Source organism: Pseudopipra pipra, chromosome 1 (assembly GCF_036250125.1).
Source record: "Pseudopipra pipra isolate bDixPip1 chromosome 1, bDixPip1.hap1, whole genome shotgun sequence".
Lineage (NCBI taxonomy): Eukaryota > Metazoa > Chordata > Aves > Passeriformes > Pipridae > Pseudopipra > Pseudopipra pipra.
In genome coordinates, this window is record NC_087549.1 from 51,310,283 (window position 1) to 51,334,253 (window position 23,971).

General features: G+C 37.3%; 1 protein-coding gene across 1 annotated transcript in view; it reads right to left on the bottom strand.

Moving 5' to 3' along the window:
* The window catches only part of LAMA1 (laminin subunit alpha 1), a 100,705-nt gene that overhangs the window by 56,517 nt on the left and 20,217 nt on the right, over window positions 1–23,971 (bottom strand). Inside the window, exons 2-10 of the mRNA XM_064656504.1 lie at window positions 22,411–22,581; window positions 21,952–22,064; window positions 13,447–13,689; window positions 9,134–9,313; window positions 6,229–6,318; window positions 5,654–5,771; window positions 4,381–4,559; window positions 2,954–3,059; window positions 2,304–2,464 (exon numbers count right to left, since the gene is read on the bottom strand). Coding sequence (XP_064512574.1) covers window positions 2,304–2,464; window positions 2,954–3,059; window positions 4,381–4,559; window positions 5,654–5,771; window positions 6,229–6,318; window positions 9,134–9,313; window positions 13,447–13,689; window positions 21,952–22,064; window positions 22,411–22,581 — 1,361 coding nt within the window. The remainder of the gene's footprint in view (window positions 1–2,303; window positions 2,465–2,953; window positions 3,060–4,380; window positions 4,560–5,653; window positions 5,772–6,228; window positions 6,319–9,133; window positions 9,314–13,446; window positions 13,690–21,951; window positions 22,065–22,410; window positions 22,582–23,971) is intronic.

Genomic DNA, 23,971 nt, shown 5'->3' on the forward strand with positions numbered 1-23,971 from the left:
GCTACTTTTGCTGGCCTGCTGCCTCTTTACCATGCAAATTGGGTAGTTCAGAGCATACTGCTACATATCTCTTTCAATGCAGACTTTAATAAAGCCAAAACAATACAACCAGTATTTTTTTTAATGTAAAATTTGTACAGCCAATATGTGGTTATTTCATCAAAAAGTTTATAGACAATTGCTGCTGACAGACAGACCAGCAGAGATACTCGATAAATGCCCACAAAGCTGTGTAAATAGTAGATCTCCATGGACATATCTACACAGTAACATACAGAACATTTCCTACTGCCAGGGACAAGATTCTAATAATGTCCTAGCCTTGCATCAGGACAAAATCTGGACACATACCACTCTCCCATCTCAACCTTTGGTTTCCACTAGGGGAAAATTCCACTACAAAGGCAAAGAGAACTTCACAGAGCACCCCACACAATTCCCAGATACATATGGGTTAGGACACCAAGGCTGCAGAGCGTACAAGTGAAGCACAACTTCCTTTCTGTTTTGAGGAGGCCTAGATGAGCTCTGCATTGCCATGTGAAATGCAAAACCTGCAGACCAAATTCTGCTTTCAGAAGCAGTTACCAGGGTACCCTCACTTCAGTCAAAAGAATCACTCCAGATTCCAGACTTACATCAGATTTGGTTCCATAGAGCAACTTTCAGGCTTACTAGAGAGAAATCTGAGACTTCCAGCTGTCTCTTCGTCTGCAGTGTTTGGTATGTCAAGTTTATGTAAGACCTCCCTAAACAGGCAGGTTATGTGCTTTTGTAAGCAAAGTACATGTGGGTTTTGCAAAGCATATTAAAAACTTGTGATCCCCAACTCTGACTCAAAGGCTGAGGATGACTGCTTGTGTTTGTTAATACCCAAACTTGGAAAAAATCTCAGGTAAAGTGGCTCCCGAGATAAAGAGATTTTAAAATCTTGGATTTTTACAAAAATAGGATTTATATGGTCTTTTCAGCTTTTTTATTTCTCAATCTTATGATGCATTTGAATCACATATTTCACTGTCTCTGCAACATTATTACACAGAAATTATTTATTTCTTAATGAAAAATAAAAATCTTACCCAATGACTAGGCCTCGAGAGTTGTGTTTCGTGAAAGATCAAGTATCATGCAAGGCAGCGTATAAAACTATTCTTGTTTTATGCTTGCTCTACTGTGTTCACAGAGCCTGCCAAGTCTTACAAATCCTGTTTCCTTCACCTGATATTTGGAGCACACAACTTTTCTCCTTTCATCTCTTTAGGGTGGCCTGATGGCTGGTGACACTCTTAGTGATCTGACCTAAAAATTTTGTATGCCAGGCTCATGCCCATTACGGCACTGAAAGGGGGCAGTTTCTTGTCCAGTTTGTAACAAAATTTTCACCAGCATTGGCTGATATAGCATTACTCTAGCTCAAAATCAGTCAAAAAGGTTGTATCCCTTTTTTCATATTGAAATTGGCTACTGGAGCCATTTCTTTCTTCCAGACTCTGGTTATTTATATGTTTGATATTTTGGATCAGATAAATTATGCAAAAGGACTCAGAATTTTCAGAAAAATTGTCAAACAAACCACGTTTTTTTGGCTCCTGTTCATTGTCATACTTGGCAACAAATACATAAACTACTAGCTAACATTTGGTTCAGAAAATTAAGTAACTTCTTTAAATATTAACATACAGCTTTGTAATTAAATTCAGCAGTATCTACAGCTGCAAGACATTTTAAGGGGTTTGGATATTTACCAAAATATAAAAGGCTGCAAAATTCTCTCTTTAAACATTTTTTTATGGTTTATACTTTGCAATTGAATAATTAAATCGTGTTTCATACATACGCCTAGTGCAATTGTTCCAACAGTTCTTTCCAAACGCCTGCTGTTTCCTCACACAAAGCAGATGTCTTAAACACATCCAGTTTTTTACAAGAAATCAATCACTTCAAAGAGAAATATCAGCTCACCCCTAAAACTAAATACTGCTAGGCATACATTCATTCTCTCTGTGACTCCCTCACATTCACATGTACAGTTTTATTTCATTTTAATGTCACCCTGGCCCATTATTATAGCAAATTTTGTATCAGTAACATACAGAACTACTCTATATAAATTACCATATTTTTCAGTACAGAGAATAGTTAGTAATTTCAAGTTCTAGGTTGTCAGGTGTACAGTTACACCAGGGTACTCCCTATAAAAGAAGTGATCTCCCCAGTTAATGAAGTAACTTCACTACTAAAAAGGAGTTTACAAATCAGTGCACAGATTCAATTTTAAACAAAAATGACAGTTCAGTACTCACTTTGCAAAGACAAGGTTCCATGCATGGATCTTCATTAATGCTACCAATCAGGCTGCAGTTACAGCGCAGGCAGTTTGGATAGCCCTGATAACCAAATGCACAACGATCACATTTTTCTCCTGCGTAACCTTCTCTGCATTGACACTGACCTGGCCAAGTTCCTTGAATAGCAAAAGAAGAGATAAAAATAAATAAGAGCAGGCAATAGGCTGTTTTCAAGATGTCTCAGAGGATGTAATAATTCAGCATTCCTTTTTTATTACATTCTATGTTATATTCCACACAGATACTTGGCATAAGGTCAGTCTCACCACCTATTTTTCATGCTAAAATACCAGATGCACAGAAACTGCAGCAAAATGGATTTTGTGACAGCTGTAACAGCATTCACAAACAACAGTGTTAGATCTCAATCCCTCATGCTGCTTTACATAGTAGGAGCCCACAATCCCAACAGAACACATTCAGGGACTTGACCTACCTTAAAATCATAAAATTGTGTTATGCCTCAGCCTCACCTTCCTAAAGATTTACCATTGCTTTGAAGTGGTACCTAACAGCCAGCCATTCAAAGGTAGGTAAGTGTTCCCTCAAACTAGAAATACAGCCAGATTTGAAGCTCAGGGAAAAGGCACTTCCTGCTCCCTTACCACGCTGCGAGTCAGAATGGTGCTCATCTTTAACACAGTCAGAACTCAGAGAGCCGAATGGGTCGCAGTCACAGGGGTAGCAGGGGTGATCCTCATATGGAGAAACCTACAAAATGATAGTTTTCTGTCAAATTCTGAAATTATTAACTCGGAAAAGTACAGTTACATCTGTTTCTTGTCTTCGATCACCAAAACTAAAAGTAATGAAGACTGGAAAAAGCTAATATGGAACAACAGATCAAAATAGATCTAGTTTTAGCCAACAGAAGGATCAGGGGATTGCAGTCTAGAAAAAAACTTAAATGTAGGAACAAAATTTGGTCTTCAATAGCACAAAGGTATAGTAACTGCTAAGGGCTAGATGCTGAAGCCTGACACGCTGAGCATAAATGGACATTTTTTTTAATGTAACAGTAATTAACCACTGTGATGGCTTGCCAAAGATAGTGAAATGTTGAAGACAAGAATCGATGCTTTTTGCAAAGATATTCTGGTTCAAAGAGGAAGGAAATTAAAGAAATCTTTGCCTCTGTGTTCAATGGAAGGACAGATTATCTATTAATGTAGACTCATTCTGACTTCATGATCTATATATCTTTGAAATATAAGGTGATGCAATGAATATGGCAAGGACTTTATTTTTTTTTCAGGGAAAATTTTCCTTTGAGGTGATTCAGCTGTAAAGCAAATCATTAATGACCTCTAGACACACATTTAATGGCTACAAGTTGATTGAAGACTTTTCTTCAACGCTTCTTACAGCAACTGTAACATCATCTCTGACTCCAATTTACTTCTTTGGATGAGCTGTGCCAGCTACCTAGCCATACTCCTATGGACTCAAACTCTGTTAGCCACATCTTAACAAAAGTCTTCTAGAGTTCAGGTCATTTTTCTGAAGAGTGACACCTGTCAATAAACTGGAAAGTACACAGGTTCAGAGAGCACAAGTCCTACAATAATCACATCAAGAAGAATATTTGTTGCAACATCTCATGAGCCAAAGAGTCTGATCTTAAAACCATGTAACAGTCCTTTTTAACACTGTTTGACAGGGCCTTATTCAGGATGGTACATATGTTAGCACTTTTGAAGACTTTAATACTGGCACTTTTTATAGCTTTATGCACAGGAAAAATGGGTTTCCTATCAGAACATGCACATTTGCACACTACTATGTCAAGCTTCATCCTTACTTATTTTTTTCTTCTCCAACACCTTGACCTGCCCTCCCACACAGCTGGACAAGTATTTTGGTTTTTCCTGAAAGTTTTGCTGTTATATGATTTACAAAAAAACCCTCTACAGTTCTTAGTTATTATGTAACTGATCAAAATATATATATTACTTACAGTTAGCTGAAATACACACCATGATACTACACTGTAATTCACCAAAACATGAGAATGGTATTTTCTACATCTTACTTTGTGTGGTCTAAAATATCCATCAGCACACATTTCACAGTTGATCCCAGTAGTATGTTGAGTACAGTTTAAGCACACGCCACCTCCTGTATACTGGCCATGAATATCCATGCTCCTTTTCTGATCTGCAATACTCTGATTGTAATAACAATCTTCTGCTTTGTTATGACAGTTGCACTCTGAGAAGAAATGGAAATATTTTTTTTTATTTATACTGTGTAACAGTTCCTATACCACTAACATTTTTCAAAGTGGAAAATGTAAGTAGAAGAGCCTATCGACTTGTCTCAAAAGTGTGCTTTTTCCCTTTAACCATGCTAGATGCTTCAACAGTCTTAATACACTCTATTTCTTAGCAAGTTAGCACATTTCAAAACCACTATCACCATTTCAATCGCACTGTTTTTAACAGTATTCTGTAGATCCCACTAAGACAATCCTGTCAGGACTGAGGTCAGCAGTGATGTGTTAATTAGTAATAACTGTTCCTTCATTTTATGTCTTCTGCAGAAGAAAATCTGCCTAATTCCTCTCTTATTTGTATTATAGGCAAAAATCTGAGAACTCAACAATGCCAGTACACAAGTATAAATTTGATTTAGGTTGGAGGATACTTCAGTCCAAACTGTCATAAACAACTACTTTCCAAAGAGTGATATTAAGACTGGTGCAAATGCCTTAACCAAAAAAACTACTTTTCCATCCAGAACTTTAAATTTTATCTAATAAGTTCTTAATTGTCTGCAGCTTGTGCTACGCATTAGCACTGTGAAGAGAAAAAATGCATCGACTAGCCCTAGCAACACAATCAGCCATACCAGCACAGCTTAAGTCAATCTATCAGACAATCTGAAATGTAATTGGCCAATAGGGAGTATCTTTCAAAACCTTTGTTATCAGAACAAAGTTGTTCATCTGACAAAATTTATGATCAATGTAAGAAATTTGCATTTCAAGTAGCTAACAAAATGATTGATGCAAATCTGCTAGTTTCTACAGGACTACAATAAATCCACAAATTCCTTTGAAAAAGAGACTCTGAAAGCTATACTACATGACAACTTCACTAGCCAGCAAGTCAGGTTGGACAGATTATTTAAAATCAACTTAACAGTTATGATTAGAAGTAGGCTTTCTACCTTTGAACAATCCCATGAAGACAGTTCAGAGTTCATGGATTTTTCTTGGGAATTAGTACAGATCTATATGAAAGCAAACTCAAGCAAGAAAATAGTAAGACTTTATGAAACTAACTAAATGTCTGCATACTTACTCTCACATTTGTTCCCTGCAGAAAGGGTTCCTGGTCTCCATGGTTTCTGGTGGTAGCCTGGACAGCATTTGTTACAGCTCTCTCCACATGTGTTGTGTTCACACTGGCACTGCAACTTCTAAGAATAAAAAATTCACTTCCTTTAAATATTTTTTAATGGATAATTTAATCAATGTTGCCAAAAGTCTGCCCAGTATCGGCCTAACTCCAAAAAATGTCAAGACCCACAAATACCCTACAATTAACATTAAATTGCTCAACCATGCTATATCAACTATTGGGAAATAGCCTTTCTAGAACAGGAGGGGCAAATCTCCTGTGTTGCACGAGAGACTATTTCTTGTGCCCCTTGAATTGTTTAAATTCAATGCCAAAGAAAAAGAGATTACTTTAAAAAAGTTATACTACCAGAGACCCAGATATGCTTCCTCAGAAAAGGAAGAAAAATATGGCAAATAATTTGTATGCACCATATCCTAAAATCTCTTTTACCTTCCTCTTTCTCATCCTCCTTAGGTGATTTTTTATTTTAATTGGAAAAGTTGTTTTGTGAAAATAAGGAGACTAAAGAATACCTTTGTGACTTCATCCAGAGGGCAGCTTCGAGCATGGCCATAACAAATACACATACCACCAACAGAGATGTCCTTTATTGAATAGTAGTACTACAAAAAACAAAGTTGAAAAAGGGATGAATAAAAGACATTTAAATGTATTTACATTTCCCTGTCCTACTCTGCAAAATAAAATGTGACTTGAAAAATAAAATAAATACTTTAAAGTATTTAAAGTATTTGGGGAAACCTTCTATTTTTGCTTTATTTATTTTTCCCATGTTTTTTCTCATTGGTATGAAACAATAACTGACTTTTAAGTAAGTATGTAAAATTCCTCAGCTTCAGGAAAGACTACCAAATGTGACCTCAGCCAAAATTTATACTTGTAAAAAAACTCACCTTTTTTTCACCCTTTAAGAAACCATAAAGCATTAAAAAATTGCCATATTTTAATGTCAGTCTGGGAACTAAGAGTATGCTTTCTTAACATGGGAACTCCGCCCTCCCTTAAAACCACTTTGTACACTCACTTCCAGACCAGCTCTTTGTTACTACCATGTAGCCACTGAAATATTCTATCCAAACTCTTAGCTTCAAAATTGGTGATACAGCAGAATACTATCCATTAATATTGCCAGGTGGTGAGCAAAAGCAACATACATAAGGAAAGGATTTCATTTTCAAGGAAAAGAAGAGGCAGGAAATGACCATCTGGGTTCAGTTACAGCTGCAGTATCAACATGGTTGGCCTGTTTGTATCCTGGGAATTATGTACTACAGGGGAACGAAAAAGAAACACTTTTTGAGGATACTTCTAAGAGAAGAGTTAAAGACTGTCAGACCTAACAACCTTGAAGTCATCTGGTTCAGGAAGAGGAGGTGTCCCTGGGTGGTCAGACATGCTGACTCCTGGACTGTTATTTCTTTGAACGATCTTGGAACTGTAATAAAATAGACTCTTTGATTTCATACTTATTTTTTTTAATGTTTTAAAATTTCTTATTATGTTCAGTGTTTTAGGAGGGTTTTTAATGTTACGCTTGAACTACAAAAATCATTCAGGGACTTATCATGAACAGTAAGTCCTTAACTACAGAGAAGGAGGTTGAGACTGAGAAAAGGAGGAGGACAAGAGCAGAATTGTATTTTTCACTGCATTCCCTCCTTCATCTCCTTTGTGTTATTTTCTTACAGAGTATGGGTCACAGCAGCTGTGTGCAGCTTGAAGTTGAATGAGAGAGACCAATGCTAATCAAATGCTACAGACAGAAATAAATAAACAAAGACAGAAATAAAGGTGCTGTTGGAACACTTAGAAAAGTTCTGCATCGGCCATTTTTCAGGACTATGTACAAGAAACCAAACATAATTGGTATCAACAGCTGGATGCAGAGTCTTCAAAAACAATAAAACAGCATCCAAAAAGCTGGAAGTGATTATCTTTCTTACAGTTGGTTGCACAGTGAGACACAAAGTGAGACATCAGTATTTGGGAACTCTGCCCAATAAAACCTATGTGTTCTGAAAATGTGTAGCTTTTCATGCACAACTGCACTAAGTAGTGCTAGGTGGAGTAGTCCTAAGCCTGGGATTGCACAACTGAGTATGTTACAAGAGCAGTGGGAATGCTTGTCCTCAATATTCTCATTTCTCAGCGATATGTTTGTATGCTTCCTTTCCTTTAGGTGGTGTATTTCTTGATATTCCAATACTATCAATAGATCTAAATATCAACCAGTCTGCTCCATAGGAACACCTCACCTGCTCAGGCTGTGCATTTCCCTACTGCTGGCAAGGCACAAGCTGGAGCAGCCGTCCAATACTCTGCTCTTGAAGTCTTCATGCTAGCAATTCCCATAGGAGTCAGACAGAACATGCAGAACACATCCAGATTTTACACTTTAAAATGCTGCAGCTGAATGAGCACCTGCATGACCAAGGTAGAAGTGGCCCTGACTTGAAAGTACCCACCAAATTTAACCAAATCCAAGTTCCTTTCTCCCTTGTACTCAGCTATCCAGACAGCACAAGGATTGTCTGTATCAGAAAAGTCACAAACTGCAAGAGTCCTGTTCCTGCACAAGGAAGTGTTGCCTGCAGATATTATTCAAGGCAAAGAGCTAGAAAGGAAGGGATAGAGGAAACACTTCTTATGTTTTTCTGTCCTCATCAGAAAGCCTACTTCATAGAAAAACTTGAAGCCTGTGATGTCGTAACCTATGAATTGTGGGCAAATTAAGATGGTCAAAACGGCGAGATACAAAGCAGAAATACTGCTTAAGGTAGATGCTGTCATTAGGGTTCCAATACCAAATTTATTTGAGAGCATGGAGAAGTCAGCCTAAGCGCTTGGGGCCTCAGTTTCCCCAGTTTCAATATCAAATGTGTACATATCAGTTAATACTCTCAGAATTCTCTCCAAGGTTTTACATTATTATTAATTCATAGGCTTTGAAACAAAAATTAAGAAAATTCTCATGAGACATGAAAATTCACAATGGCAAGGTTTTCAAGTATTTATTTTTATGAATGACAGCACTGGGTCCTGAAATCCTTGATGCACCAGAAAAGATACTACATTTGCCTCAAGGGCAACCTCAAGTGATATTTCCATAATCCAAACCATATTTTTAATTTTGATGATAAAGCGTAGATGATAAACACTGTCTCTAGCATAAATCATTTACAGAAATAAGTAAAACAAAAAGAAAACAAATAAAAACCGTCTCTAAAAAGTTTCCTTTCGAAGTTGTTTATGATAAGGTTATTGTTGTTAATGCTGTCAAAAGGAAGGCAAGAATTAACAACCTATCAAAACAACTCTGTGAATGGCAAAGATTAAGAACTGCCTCTTTCCCAAGGAGATAATAATATTCTCTCCCATCAAGCTATTCTGAATACCCTTTATGAACAATCAGCTTACCCTTCTGGTAACAATGGGGTCTAGTTCTTTAGGATCATTGTGGCTGAGAGTCATGAGGTCAGCATTCAGAGTTCTAATACGCTGCAGTCGTAGGCGAATGTATCGTGCAGAAGTAAATTCCAAAAGCTTCTGTGAAGGATCATCAGCGCTTGGCCTACCATTGATCAGTGATGTGTGAATCTAGAAAGAAAGGCTGGCTTAATCATAAATATAATTGTGATTTGTTTGGAACAATATCAGTCTGAGAATCCAAACCATAGAACTTAAACTTCTTTCACAACAGCTCCAGATGGTGACATGTTAAACTACACAGAATTCCTTTTATTTCCCCATTGTCTATCTACAGGTAAAATTCCTGCTTCCTGACTCACACATTTCTGAAACCACCACTGAAATCACCACTATCACTTCATCATAGTCCTGAGACTCCTGGACTCTTATGGAGATAGCACAAAGAAAAGAACAGTAAAAAGGCTAATCGCTAGTTCCTGCAGTCTTGCTTCCTCTCCCTCATTGGAATGGAACATGTAACTCTGGCCATAGGCACAGTTTTGTCCTTACAGATCTCTTCTCCACAAATAGAAAAGATCTTATTGCAAAACATAATATGGCACATATTCTCAATCTGGGGTCATTAATTCTACACCTAGAAGTGACAGGGCTGCACAGTCAGCAAGGAGTATTTGGTGATACGAGAATGCAGTGGGAAGCCACAACACAGATGACAACTGAAAGCAAGGGGCTGCCACCACAAATCCACTCATCCGGCCTCCATCTTTCTTGCACAGTTCTAATCAGCCCCCCTAAGATGATATTTGGTATCAAGCTGCACAGCTTACTCTGTGCTTCCTTCTTTCTAAAGTAAGTTAGGAATACACAAGGATATAGTCTCATATGACCCTACAGTTCCTGTTCCATTTTATGGAAGAAACTGAAAAACAAAACCCTACAGGCAACAAACAAATGTTAAAAAGTTCACCTGGTGTCCATAACAAATGGGCCAGTCAGCCGCATTTTAGAGTCCACGACATATCCCCCTTTATGAGGAGTAATTTTGTCTCACATACTACTCTTGAACTTAATAGTTTTAACTTTGTCCAGTACTGTCAAATTGTTCCCCTGAAAATATTTCTAAATAATGAAGAATATTGTACTAGTATTTAAAAAAACCCAAGCACTTAGTTCTGTAGTGGAGTTAGGGGCTTCCCAGAGAGTAATTGTGTTATTTCAAAGACATACAAGGGGAGACTAGTAATGGAGGTCACACTTCCAAAATTATAATTTTGCCATTTATTGGTTACCACCATTCCATCTTAATATTCTAACACACTGTGTTCAAAGAATTCCACTTTTCTGATACCCCATTCATTTTCCAACTGCAGAATAACAGTTCTGAAAACCAAAATTTTTCCGGGTCCAAACCTGCAAATTAACACCACCCTATATAGTGTTCAGTTCTCATAGAAACACAGAGAATTCTTCTAGTCCATTTCCTATGCCAAAGCAGGATTTACTAAATTTGTTAGATGTTTGACCAATCTGTTCTTGAAGACCATGGTTGGTGCTGACTCCACAATCCTCCAAGGCAATCTATTCCAGCCCTTTCTGGCTTTATTGTTAGAAATGTCCCTAGTCTCTAACCCATATTTTCCTTGTTACAATTTCAGAACTCTTCTTGCATCCTGTCACAGACAGGACTTTTCCTCCTTGTACCCATGTTTTATGCAACTGAAGACCGAAACTGCCCACCACAGTCAGTCTGTTCTCTTTAGGAAAATTGGTGGCAACATATTCATTCAGAAGTTATGTTTTCTGCTGGGAACTGCAAGGCAGAATTGTTGGTCAAATATTCAAATATCACTGCACAGCTTCTATTGAAAAATTTAACATATATATAGTCGACTATAGATGTATTCTAAATTCTGTAATAATACACTATAATTTTTAGAGACAGTAAAGGAATCTTTCCAAGCAGGAAAAGGTAAAAACAGTACGGATAGTGACTAAGACACTAAAGAACAAATATAATGATTCTCTTCACACACTGCTAAATTTGGCTAATATATTGCTTATATAAGCTTAAACACAGAGATATATTTGTATTACATTTTTTTTACTTATTTGTACCCCATAATTCAGGACCATTTTCAAATAACTGCATTTTAAGCCTTGGAATTCATCACAAGCCCTAACTTCATTATGTAAATTTCTGGAAGCAGATCTTCAAGAAGTATAAATCAGGCAAACAACAGAACTTACAGTAGAGCAGCTATACCTCTTCAGACCTGTAAAAAATCTAGCAGTTAAAACAGCACAGTGATTTGGCAAAAAGTATTATTATTGACATCCACGTTTAGATATGTGGTCTTTTTACCCAAACAGTTATTTCACACCAAGACACTTCAAGCTGACTGCAGAACATCAGGATGCTAACAAGTGCTGGATATAATACAGACGCTTACAGAGATCAGCTGGTCTGCAGGATTCATACAGGGCTATTCTTAAGTTGAACAGAGTGGCCAGAATCAATTACAAAGCACTAAATACATGTATTTTCAAAAGGGTGCCAAGGATCCAGGTTGTGAGATATTCTGTGCAGGGAATATTCCTGTCTGACAGACATTCCATTTACAACGAAGCAGTCCGTCCTTCGTGAATGACAGGTTTTATGCATGTGTGTTTATCAACTGGTTGGATCTATGGGCCGAAGCCAATTGGATGAGGTTCAACAAAGCCAAGTGCTGGGTTTCATGAGGAGCAGCTGAGGAAGCTGGGGTTGTTTAGCCTGGAGAAAAGGAGGCTCAAGGGGGATCTTATTGCTCTCTACAACTACCTGCAAGGAGGTTGTAGCCAGGCTGAGTGTCAGTCTTTTCTCCCAGACAACAAGTGAAACAATAAGAGGAAATGGCTTCGAGTTGTGCCAAGGGAGTTTCAGTTTGAAAATTAGGGAAATTTTTTTCAAGGAAAGGGTTGTCAAGCACTGGAAAAGGCTGCCCAGGGAAGTGGTGGAGTTACCATCCCAGGAGGTATTAAAAAGACGTTAAGTGTGTCACTTAAGGACGTGGTTTATTGGTGAACTTAACAGTGCTGGGTTAATGGTTGGACTAGATGACCTTAAAAGTATTTTCCAATCTAAATGATTCTATGATTTTATGCAATACATTGAAATTTAATGCTGTCATTTTTTATGTTCTTATTTTTTCTGTTACTGCACTCAAAAAAAAAAAAAAGGCATAATATTTGGATAGTGTGACCCAATTAATTATGTGTGCCATTGGGAAAAATGAATGAGAAGAAAAAGTCAGTAAATTGAATCTCTGGCATCCTTCAAGCTGGGGTTGTATGCTCTATTAAATGTACATTACAAGAGGCACTGTTCGTACACAGTCAACCTAAAGGTTTTCTGGTTAATTATGTAGACAGGTTAAGTTTCTTTGTTCCATCTGATCTGTTGGGGAGATGCTAACATGACTGCAATAAACATTTGATTGAAGTGAATGGGACTTGATGTTACTGAATTTCATTGTTTTTTCTTGCTGATAATTTCAAGTTTATGTGAATGTTTGACACACTTTGGCCCTTAGCTGCATACATTCCAATCTTTATTTATTCAAGAAATAAAAACATACTGATTTCTATTAAGCTAAGAGTTACTAGCACTCTCCATGGGATAACACCACATTTATTATCACGGTCATACATTATAGCATTCACAACAGAATAACCGTGGTTTTAATGTATCATTTCATTATGTGGCTGCCTCTATGTAATAAATTACACAAGTACCATGAATAGAGTTTGTTAAAAGAAAGAACAATCAACAGCGAGGCTGCACAACTCATAGCCTTTTTAATTATGCTACATCTCTGAAACAATGCCAAGGCTTGTTTAGGAGTTCCAGCTGTGCCAAGCACTTCAACAGTGTTTGCAGCTTTATCTCACACAACCAGGTGTTCCTAACACAGGAGTTTTCTCTACTAAATGAAAAACCTGGCAGAACATAGAGCCTCTGTTACAGTCTTTCAGGATAAAGTAACTAATAATTCACAGCTAATAGCTACCATCAAATTATGTGGAAGGAGAGAACAAAGAGCTTAGTAATGGGAATACATAGAGCCAAAGACATGTTTCATCCCAACATTTTAAAGTTTACTTTTCTGGTACATGATATAAAGACGATACCATTAAAGAAGATTAACAGATCACCTGGTAGTGCTGATGGCGACGAATTCTGTAACTGGAATTAATAGGTTTTCATATTGCCATCAGTTCACGTTCTTCATCATAAACTACAAGTACAAAAACCAACGTACCTCTCCATGTTCCAGGGGAACTAATCTGGAGTAATAGGAGGTGCAGATCACTTCATCATCTCTCTTGTAAGTTGGCGGTCCAATTCTTGGAGTAATATTATAACGAGTTAAACATTCGGTATCACTAATTGCATAGTACTGCCATGGTCTGAACTCTGTGCCATCTATGGAGCGTTCCAAAATCCAGTTTCCAGGTCGTGGAGCATTAGCAGCTTTGATGATGACATATGCAACTTGAAAGACCTGAAAAAAACGCAAGAAGAAAATTTCAATACTTCATTATGCTCTATAAGACCACTAGAATCAAAGTGGATAGTAAATTAAAAACTTTAAAAGCAGTTTACATAGGGAGAGAGTAAAATTTGGTACAGTAACTCTGGATAAATTTTTTGCACAAACTTTTGGCAAGGGGTCCATCTAATTGTGTTTAGGGCATCAGTCTATGCTGATGTAATAGCTGAAATTTATCTACACTGTACATTTCAGGATTAGTTGGGTGTAACATTCATTCTGTGAGAAATGTGCTATTTAGCTTTTTTGAGCCTTCGAGGGACTCAAAGATTTGTGTATCGGTTGGGGGTTTTTTTGTTTGTTTGGTTTGTGTTGGTTGGGGTTTTTTTTTACATAGATGCAGCCTAAAAAAACCTCTTTGTTTCATATTTTAGCTGGGGATTTAATCCTCTTTGTAATAGCATTTCTGATAAGTTTTTTACACCCTATATTAAAAATTTCTGTGCATTCCCTTTTCATTCTGTGTTAGTTATTTCAGCAGAAGACTTACAGACTGCTAAAAATACTGAGGGACAAATAAGGTGAATATGACAAAAATAATGGTGATAAAATAGCTAATATTCCTAAATAAAGTTGTGTAAGAGCTATACAGGTATCTTGACTAATTTTTTAACAACCCTGGGTCCAAAGTGAAATCCCCATCCACATAACAGCACTGTTCATCACTTCTGTGAGCAGGCAGAGCAGTAATTAAGTTCATATCACCTTTTAAATTACTTTGTCATGGGAGCTACACAACCCACACTGGCCCTGAATTAGCTATAGCATTAGACAAGAACACTGAAGTGCACTTATTGCAAAGCTACTATCTTCTCCCTCACCCAATACCTACGACATCACTTCACTTTAAAATCTGCATTTTGCAAATTCGTAACACTTCTATACAGGAGTTCAATGTTTCATACACACTAGAGTATCAAGCCACATTTAGATGAAAGAAAAACTCTGTATTATTCAAACATCTCAGAGGAATCTATTCCCACTTGAGCAGACTGCCTGGTCGGCTGCTATTATCATCATAATTCCTGTCTGCATGTGCAGTATTAATACTATGTTGAGCTCCAATTTGGCTGAAACCAATTCTTTCATACATTATAAATTCAAATTGTTAGGCTTTTGCTTTGCAATACACATTAAAGCCAGAGCAAGAATAGTACTTGCCACATAAAAGGAGGTTTTGATTTTTTCAAATGGGGAAATAAACTCCCAAAGATAAATAGTAACTGCATTGTGTATGCAATCAGGAAACTACTTTTGAAACAAGACATTCTTTAAGTGAACAGAACTTTGATTAGGAGGTCTTGCACACATGACAAGGAAAAAAAATTTGGTGATACTTATCTTCAGATGACTTACTAACTTTAACACCTTAAAAAAAAGTAAAACAATCTCAATTTCTTATTAAAATCAGACGGAATTTAAAACATGATATTCACTTGGTCTGATTTTTTTTACAGGCACTTCCCTTTTATCCTCTGAGACATCAAGCAGATACAAACAGAACATACCTAGTTGTTTCAATAAATATGAAAATTCACACAAAGTGAGGATTTTGCCTACTGTGACATTTCAGCAATGCAAGCAGAAGCAAACAAAAGGAGAAGCCAGCTCAGTGTTTAGTTAGCTGTCCAGTCTTAGAAATAAAATTTCTCTGAGGTCTGTGAATGCTCTGTTGTTCAGCACAGTCTCAAAATTTGATTAAAGTTAAGTGAATATCAAGAATTATAATCCAGCTTCCATGAAGAGTTACTTTTAAGTAAAACTTACATCATGTCAACAATCTCAGACTGAAAAAAAAAAAAAAAAGGAAAAGCCAAAATATATGCTTTTAAAGGAAAAAGGAACATTATTTGGGCAGACTTCAAGTGAAGCAACTATATTCCCTACCTACAACCTGGATTTCATTGATTCAGTCAGAGGTAGTTGAGTTATATATACCTGTTTCGCACTCAGCTTTGCACACGCAGAATCTTACGGATCATCATCATTTTGGTACCCTGAACCTGAAGACACTTGTATGTGACAGCTGTCACTTGTATGGGTATTTTCTCCATCACAGATAAGAACTTCAGAAAGCTTCAGAGAAGTTTTATTGACTGAGCTTAGGAACAGCTATGCACTTTATTTATTTATTTTTCCTCTCTGCTTGCTGTCATCAACTAAACTGCTTCCCTACTTATTACACAGTTGGCTGAACAACAAATGATCTACTTTTGATTACACTGAGATATTTTGAGACCCATTATAGTCTGCAGCTGATGTGGCTAGTTTTAAATCCAGTTCCAACTAGTAACAATGAGCTATCTTTCATCACAAACTAACTGCAGTCACTGCTGCAGAAGCAAAAGATATTTACAAGAATATGCAAGTTAAATTTACTTTAAATACCAAGTTTCTTGGTGAGGGGGGAGTGAAGGGAAAAGCCAATTAAAAATTATAATTTTCACAGCAACTGTGCACAAATGCAATGCACAATTCAATAAATTAAATTTTTTCAAGTCAATGTTTTTCCAGGAAAACAGTAGCCATGGTTGGTACCCAAGACATTTGGGATTGATCTTTTCCGCATGTGTACAGTTCACAAACAGCTAAAATGCAGATATTTAACAGTATAAACGCTAAAGAAGCAGTGAAAAAAATCAGTGAATGATTCTATACACTTTTAAGTATGGACAGTATAGAAAACAATTGCCTTCTTTTCCCATGGATCTTCTCTCAACTCTCTTCCCTTTACACACATAGCTCATAGGTACCCAAAAACACTTCACAGGTAAATTCATAGGATAATTTGTCAGTCCCTGAAATAATATAGGTTAAACAAAGAAATTAAGGATTTTTTATACATGCTCTTCGCCTCAAGAAATCAGAAGACAACCTATCAGTAGGAGGTATATTCTCAGGGATTATGTTTCCAAGTAAGGGAATGAAGCTGAAGGAAAGGATCAAGGTCATCCAAGTGCTTGCTGATAAAGATGTTTAAAGAATTGTCAGTAGGTTTTGCAGACCTCATATCTCACAAACTCTGCAACCCAAAATGGATCTGAACCAATAAGTCTATGTAATGCAAACTGATTTTCCAACATCCTTTGACCACTTCTTCACAGAATTTTATAAGTTTATTGGGTTTGAACATCACCAAAAGCAGTTTCTTACCGCTTTCCACATTCATTCAGTGCCCACCAACCAGCTACATGATAAACCTGAGCTGTGGGGCACAAGAGCTAATGATTTGTACACTTTAATTTGACTGTATAACTTTCCCAGAACTAACTTCCTTATTGAACTACAAGGGTAAAAAGGGCAAGTCAAAGCAAGTTAACAATTCTCAAGCAGTCATAGATTAAAAGTGTCATTTTACAAGCATTTCAATCCTGACTGTAAAGATCAGCCAAATAAACTTGTTCTAAGGAACCTCTTCGCAGCAGCAGCTGAGTTTACAGTCAGCCAGCAGTGGGGACACAGCAGATGCTAGCCACAAATCCCCATTTCCAAGGGCATGGTCAGTGCTCTACAACCCACACAGACAACACGCCCTGGCAAGCACAATTTTCCTGGTAGTCTTTCTGGATAAAGACTCCCAGTCATATTTTTCAATATCTGTGAATTGAAGACAACAACAGAGAAGATTCTGTCTTTGTGTAATTATGAGTATTCGAGTCTCAGGCTCCAAAAATTAAAAGCTAAAGGGAAAGATGAGTCTCAACATATTTTTTTTCTAAATTTCAGGAATATTTAAAGAACAGAGTACCAACTTCTACTTCAAATCTACATCCCAATTCAAATCCAGACTCCACTTGATCTTGAAAAAACCTGAAAGGAGCATATGATTTCAAAACCTCAGGATTAACTTCAGTTAATGATGAGTGAAGAAAGGGAATCTAAAAAGCAGCTAAGTATGTTTTTTAAACAGCATGACCAGTCCTGTGGTGAAAATGTTTATTACAGCTAACATTACTTCACATATTTAAAATGAAACTGCAAAATTTATTCAGTTCAGTGTTGTCAACACATATAAACCTGGTTACAAGAAAAGTCTCTTTTTCTCAGATTTCATTTTGCTGTCTAAAATAATCTGTGCAAACCCTCAAAGAGTAGAAGACTACATAAAGGGATATTTTAAATATCCGCTTATACTGTTCACAGAAATGTTTTTAAGGGATAAAGATGGCTTCAGTCTCTTAGAGACTGTGAGGCCTAGCAATTGATTGCAACATTTTGCTCTGAGTGTTCTGTGATGTTAAAAGTGCAAAATACACTAAATTCAGCAGAATTTCTAGTCTCATTAATTATATTTTCTTGAAGATTTTGATTCATTATGTGCAGCTGTTGTTTTGGAATAGAAGGAAAATTCATTTTATTTAAAAATTGCCTTGTAAGAATGTACAGATGAACACCGTGAATCTTGCATCATCAGTTTTACAAAGCCACAAAAGGCTTTTAAGGCAGCTTGCCACGTACAACAAATTAGCATTAGTCCAGTGATGTCAACAGAATAATATTTTTTTACACCAGCAAACAATGTATCTCTACATAAATCTGTTCTTGCCAATTCATTTCAAGATTAAAGCTTTGTACAAATCATATATTTACATTCTTTTTTACTTTCTAATAGAAGAAACTACAAATTACTCTTATATCAGCCTCTGAGTGGCAATCCAGTATCATAAAATATTCATGAGCTACAACTTACTCGGAAGTGGAGTTGTTTTCTCAACTCAATACTATGGGTCTTCTAAGAAGAACTGGTGTTGCTTTACAATTCAAGAACTTTATTATACACAAACATCTGCCATTTTGCTATGCCAAGTATACAGACTACATTTAAATACCCTTAAAAGTCTGAAGCATGATAATAAAACTGAGGCAAATAGTCTTCATTTAATGGTGTCACAGATTAATATTTTACAGCTGCTCCAATCACACTGCTTAAATATGCAACAGTCAGCATTTATTAAAATCATAATTTCATAATATAACTGTCCAGGGGAGTCAAACTCAGGCAAAAATGCTGTTTTTATCAAAAACTGATGCTGCGCATTTTGTTTCTGTAAAACTAGCAGTGTAGGAAACACAAGGTCATAAATCAAATCTTAGTGTCTTGTACATCAATACGACACCTCATTGCTAAACTACTCTTTCCCCAGTTCTGGATCACTGCCAGATCCCCAGTTCTGGATCACATTCAATGGAAAGAGGGAGCCGGGGCGGGGTGGTGGTAGAGTGTGTGGGAAGGAAAGACAATCAGACATCTGGATCCTGGAAAGACTGAAAGGCACACTAGAATAAATGTACCTAGTTGTTACGGTGTAAGTGAGCTAAAGAATCCTGACATAAGCCCTACCTACCATTATAAAATGCTTAGCATTAGCTATAAATAGCACAGATTCCACAAAGGAGGAAGATCAAAACAGCAATTTCAATATCGCTTTTATTAGCCAGACCTCTTCTCTCAATGAGATTCCATCAAACTGCTTTTCAGTCCAGCTGTTTTTAGACTAAATAAACTAAGTACAAGGTAGAATACGAGCTGAAAGAATATCCTCTATTCCCTTCACCTTTGAGCCAAGAGATGAGTACAGCCTTAGAAATTCACAAAGGGTAAACTGGAGTGGAGTTTTCACCAGCTAAGGGAATCTTCCCCATATTTGCCAGACAAGGCTATGTTTCAGCACTCACAAACCCAATTGCTTAGATTATATCTCTAAAATGTACAATGATAACAATCCCAAGAAACAATCAAATCCTCTTAAATCTAGAACTTCTGGTAATTACAAAAGAACCCATCACAAATATGATCAGATGGTCATTTTTCACATCATGAAAGGCCACTACACTCTGGCAAAGAAAGTTGAAGGACTTGTTTACTTTAATATGCTACTTAACAGATTTCATGCACAAAGCTTGAAATGTAAAAAAAGAAGTACCAATGCTAAAGTTATATTGTAATCCACGTAGTTACAGGTACTGACTTTCAGGAATACTTTTAAAGGTCCTAGAAGAGTATTTTAACTCATTCTCAAGCTAATGTATGAAGTAAATTACTAAAATCACTAAGGTCCTTCGTACGCTTTTTCTTTTGTGTTTTCTTTACTCGTGCTGACTCACTTAAAGTAAGCACACCAAGTCAGCTCTAATAACTCATTGACTCAAGCAATCTCTATTAACCGAATCCTTTCTCACAGAGCATAATTTACATTCAGTTTGCATAGCCCTAGATGCCTTCTCTCTCTTAAAGTCTCTAAGGAAAACACAGAAGAAAGGCCCCTTAGGGGAAACTTTTCAAATCGAATTAGTGAAACTGAGCGTGGGTCAGGAGAGGAAAGATGTGCATGTGGTGAAACATCAACAGCACTAAGACTGGAGAATAGAAGATTTAGAGGGCAGCTGGTCTGTTTCCAAAGTGAAATTGTTCTAGGAGGATAAAAACTAAGGCATTCCCTCCTTCATTTTTCCTTCCTGTTTGTCCATCTACAAACTAAACACAAAGCTAACTCTTCAAACAACAAGAAAGTCTTATCCAAACCTTCTGTCACTGACAAAAGACACCTTGTGATTATTTCCCTAACAGTTCTGCTTTCTAATTAAAGAGCAAACTAGGCACTTGCTTAACCTATGCTTCACTTGAAAACATCAAAGCTAAACCTTCCGTTTTAATCTTTAAAATAACCTTCAAACTGGGTCTAGAGATCTTGCAAAAGCTTCTTACCAACTGTACACCTCAAATATGCATTTCTTAGTAAGTAACAAAGCTTCTTCCAGAGTTTGGAAGCATCCATGTATTAATAATGAATTGTTGAGCTACGATTTTCAAACGACTTAGTTACCCCAGTGCATAGATATGTTTAAAGCAAAACAACAAGAAAAAGCCAAGAAAAATACATTTTCTTCAGCAATTGTTTTGTCTTTTCTCGGAACAGGGTAAAAGACTTCTGATTCTTCCATGTCTAACAGACAAACTAATAAATTGGCAAATACTCTGTACAGTTGAGCAGCCTAAGAATAATAACCCCTCCAGGTTTGGACATGAAGTGCCAAAACAGAGGAACCAACTTCTGTCCAGACAGTTCCAGATTCCCCAGGGTCAGAAATCACTGTTTCAGAAATATAATCCCTAACTCTTCAGAAAAGCTGACAGCAAAAGTTCATAGAAGATATAATGGAGAACATTTCTTCCCAGTGCTCCTTCCAGCAAGATAGTGATCAGAATCAAGTCAGAAAAGAAGCACAGAAAGTGGCAAATCAACTTTTCTTTTAGCAGTGCCATTTTGCCCCATTTTATGCATGTTTTGCACTGTAGTCCTTAAGGATATCCCTCAACTGAGGAAAGTCAGACTTCCCAGGGTTCTGGATATCCTGCAATTGAACTCTTTGACATTTTACACTTCAATCTGACCATTATGTTACAGTAACAGGTTGCATATTTAATGTAAATATGCAAAAACACTGAGAAATTTAAAAAGTTTAACTTGTGACCTACTGTGAGATAATTGATGTGAATGCAATAACCCTCCAGTCACTTACCTTTCTCTCCTCTGAAACTCATTATCTGAGTTACAATACCTATGGATCTAATATTTGGAAGTATTATGTGTTGTTACCTTACAGCAAATGGCAGTATTTCACCTATGTCCTACTCCAAATTCTTTACTCTTTTTAAGAAACTGTACAACAATCAGGTGATGGGCTGACAGTTACAGTTAATAAACAGAAACAAATGTGTCCTCACATATAAAATCTGTGCTTCGGCCAATACCCTGAAAACACTGCTGCTTAAAAATAAGTCCTTGATAACAGAGACTTCAAGTAACTCGTAAGAAATCAAAGGTGGAGGAACACAATATCAGAGGACTGCTGGGGAAAAGATAGAAGGGTCAGGTAGAGGAAAGTTATCAAGACATAAGGAATTGGTACAGATGGAATAGGTTACCAAAACAGAAGAAACATGGATGAGAGTTAAAAACTCTCATCCACACATATACAATTGTTACTGTGCCACGATAGGAAGTCTGATAGGAACAAAATCTTCAAGATGCTCTAAGACAATGATTGAAAACCACATCTGTTTAAAATCAGTTCATATTAGCATATTTAACCAAAGTGCTATTGAAGAGTTAACTCACACATATCCTACCACTTAAACACAGAGGAGCTGCAATCAACTGCATTGGCTTATATCTATATACATTTAATTACACTCATCTAAATGTTACTCACCTGCCTTAAATCCAAGGTGATGGTGACCCAGTGGTATTGCCTTCCATTCTGAATGCTGGGACTCTGCCACCAGTTATTGGTACCATCAATTGCACTGGAAATTGGGTGCTGCTCTGTTTCAAAGCAAAATAATTAAACATCTCTTGGAAATAAATCTCACTGCATTTTTCTAACCCAGCACATTTATTTCACACTGAGCACAATTTCTTCCTGTCATAAAAAAGTAAAAGCTGACATTTGCCCTCAGACAATAAGGCTGTCATTGGATCCTGCAATGCTCAATGGTGATAGAAGGTGCTCACACATTCCGTCAGCCCTTTGCTCAAAGGTAGTTGCACTCACGTAGTAGGGAGACTAAAACTAAAACATATTTGACAGCAATACACTCTGTATTCACAAGGAATGGTTAAAAAAAAGACACAAACAGATGAAACAAAAAAAGAAACACATGAAACTTGCCTTTGGGATTGGCACTGTGACTGTCACAGACACGGCACTGGGCATTGCGGAGGGGTCGTCCAGGGACATGCTCCACCAGTTTGCAGAACATCTCTGGTCCCTTCTCCCCACAGGTGGCATTGGTGGAGATGTGAGCATTGCTGGCCAGGTTCAAAATGGCAGGGAACAGGCCTTGCAAGAAATAATGTGACATTGTAAGACATGCAAAATTGGCACCCTGACAGCAATATCCCTGTTATTTCACTCCACATTTGCATGCTTTATTCTAAGGAAAACAAGAGCTTTTGCAAACCAACTTTCCCACTTGGAAACCTTCCTTTGCATTGTGAATTGATCAAAAACAGGAGGGCAACTGGCCCACTGCCAGAAGCAAGGAGGGACTGTACAGCACGCACTCAGCTGGTATGGAAAACAGCATTTAACAGGAGCTCTCTGCAGCAGCAGCAACACCACCAGCCTGAACAACATGCTCCAGGCTTGCAAGATTTAAGGACTGAACTTTAGCCCTTTGCTACAGGCTCTTCTGCAGTCTTTGTAAAGTCTAAGGCATATTGTGCTTGCTACTTATTAATCTTTACACAAACACTTTACTGTACTTTCAAATGGTGTTGTTCTTGTGCACTGGAATAATGTAACAAATGTATGTCACAAAAGTTAAGCACAGCTTCTCAGCAACGTTGTTATCAGTTTCAAGACATCCGTCCTGAGCTAAAAAGCTTTTATTTCTTTCATAGTTATGATGTAACAGATATCTCAAATGCGGGTGCCAAGAGGACGATAACAGGCTCTTTTCAGTGGTACTCAGCAACAGGATGAGAAGCAGTGGCCATAAACTAAAACATATGAAGTTTCATCTCAACATGAGGAAGAACTTCTTTACATTGAGGGTGGCAGAGCACTGTAACAGACTGCCCAGGGAAGTCATGGAGTCTCCCTCTCATGTTCCTGTGTAACCTGTTCTAGGTGACCCTGCCTTGGCAGGGGGGTTGGACTAGATATCTCTACAAGTCCCTTCCAACCCTAACAAGTCTCTGATTCTGTGTTCTCAACAAGGTAACATTAAATATTCCTTTAAAGTGTCTTTGCTCAGTAATTGCATTACCCTGGAAAGCCTGGAGAAAAGTTTCAGTGTTGTTTAAGACTTGCCTTCAGCTATTGAAAATCTGGCTAAATCGTAACCCTCTACCACAGCATGAATTACAAGTGGTGTGTTTTCAATTGTGCTATACTTGAAACTTAATAGGAGAGAGATGGAGTTTTTTATTTTTTTGAATCCTGACTTAATTTAAGTTAAATCCAGACTAGGTCAGATGCCTTGTTCTCATGATACGTAAATCTGATGCAGATGAGGATGTTAAAGTCATCCTATTGATCACTTTAGTGAGGCTCTTTTGTCAGTAACCGTGCTTTCTGCACAGGCTTCTCTCACCTCTTACAATACATGTGCAGTGTAGCTCTAGATCTATAGCTGAAAGCAAAGAAGAAATGTCACCCCCTGTTTTCCTATTGGACAAGAAAGCTCAGTGGTGCAAGAGAGTATCTTTTCTTACGTTACTCTCCA